The 1230-nt window shown below is 33.7% G+C and overlaps 1 protein-coding gene across 1 annotated transcript in view; it reads left to right on the plus strand.

Moving 5' to 3' along the window:
• Positions 1-691, plus strand: part of LOC119589323 (bromodomain testis-specific protein-like) — a gene marked incomplete at its 5' end in the record, with an annotated part of 5780 nt that extends 5089 nt beyond the window's left edge. Inside the window, 1 exon segment of the mRNA XM_037937944.1 lies at positions 666-691. Coding sequence (XP_037793872.1) covers positions 666-691 — 26 coding nt within the window.
• Positions 692-1230: the final 539 nt, after the last annotated feature.

Raw genomic sequence — 1230 nt, forward strand, 5'->3', positions numbered from 1 at the left:
CTGTATTATTAAACACCCCGAAAACACAGAGCATCACGATATTGACGTTGGTACCTTGTAGTCTACCTTCTTCAGAACCGAAATTAAACGTTCGTCACATTCGGCCGCTATATTCGATATATTCGTTTAAAGAAGTCGTGTCAGGTTTTAGATGTACCAAATTTCCAGATGATTACCCTCAGATTACCCTTTAAGTAATAAGAATTACTGACAGCCTAATTTCTTTCTGAATCCCCGTCGTTTAGTGTATATGATGATGACGTGAACATGTGATAAAAGGCTGATGATACAAGACACAGCTAGGACTGTTCAATGTGCATTAGTACTGTATACGGTAGTTGTTTAAAACATTCAGGAAGTTTTTGCAGGATGGCCATTTTTTAGGGTTGTTTAAATCTTAACAGATGATCTATGCCAAAGAATCTTTGTACAAGAATTATACATCTATTGAACTCTTCCAGTCGGTTTTGCTGACAAGTTTTTCTTTCTTTCTTTTTGATAGTACGATATAGAAAATAATATTTCTATTTTGCGTGATAAACTCAAGACAATGCATGAGACAACAGTTTACATGTACAAAGACACATAGAATATTCTTATAAGCATAATGATTGTGAATCATATAGAATGTAATGCCAATTTATTTCGTAAATTTTACTTTTCAGATGCATATACGATGTTCAAACACTGATTGGCATATTTTTAACGACATATGATTCTTGTTACCTAAAAAAGATGAAAAAGATAAAATTGTTGATTCGGAAAATTATTTTCAAATATTTACTAACTTGAGTTTTTCCCAAGAGTGAGATTTTATTTTTCGTCAATTATGGCCCTATTATGTTCACAACACTCACGATAACGAGAGCTTTAATTAAGTATACTATATACAGACAATATACTGGCATTTCCTCGTATTTTTAACAGAGCGTGATGACAAGGTATTTGATTAATCATAAAGAACTGATAGGGACATAATTCATCTCATTCATATACGTAACCATCCACTAAAGTTAACGTGAAGACGAAGTAAAAGTTAAGATTATTATCAGCTGGGGCCAATTGTAGTCAGTTACTGTTAGATTAAACGAAACCATCGCCTGTCGATTATTCGTGAGGATCTTAACTTAGGCCAATACGTTTTGATAAGGTAGCGACGAGACTGCAGTTACATTTAGTGATATTAGAAACCGGTGATAAAAATCCTCCTTCTCCAAGTCTCCCTTTCTA

The sequence above is a fragment of the Penaeus monodon genome, chromosome 25, assembly GCF_015228065.2.
Source record: "Penaeus monodon isolate SGIC_2016 chromosome 25, NSTDA_Pmon_1, whole genome shotgun sequence".
NCBI lineage: Eukaryota > Metazoa > Arthropoda > Malacostraca > Decapoda > Penaeidae > Penaeus > Penaeus monodon.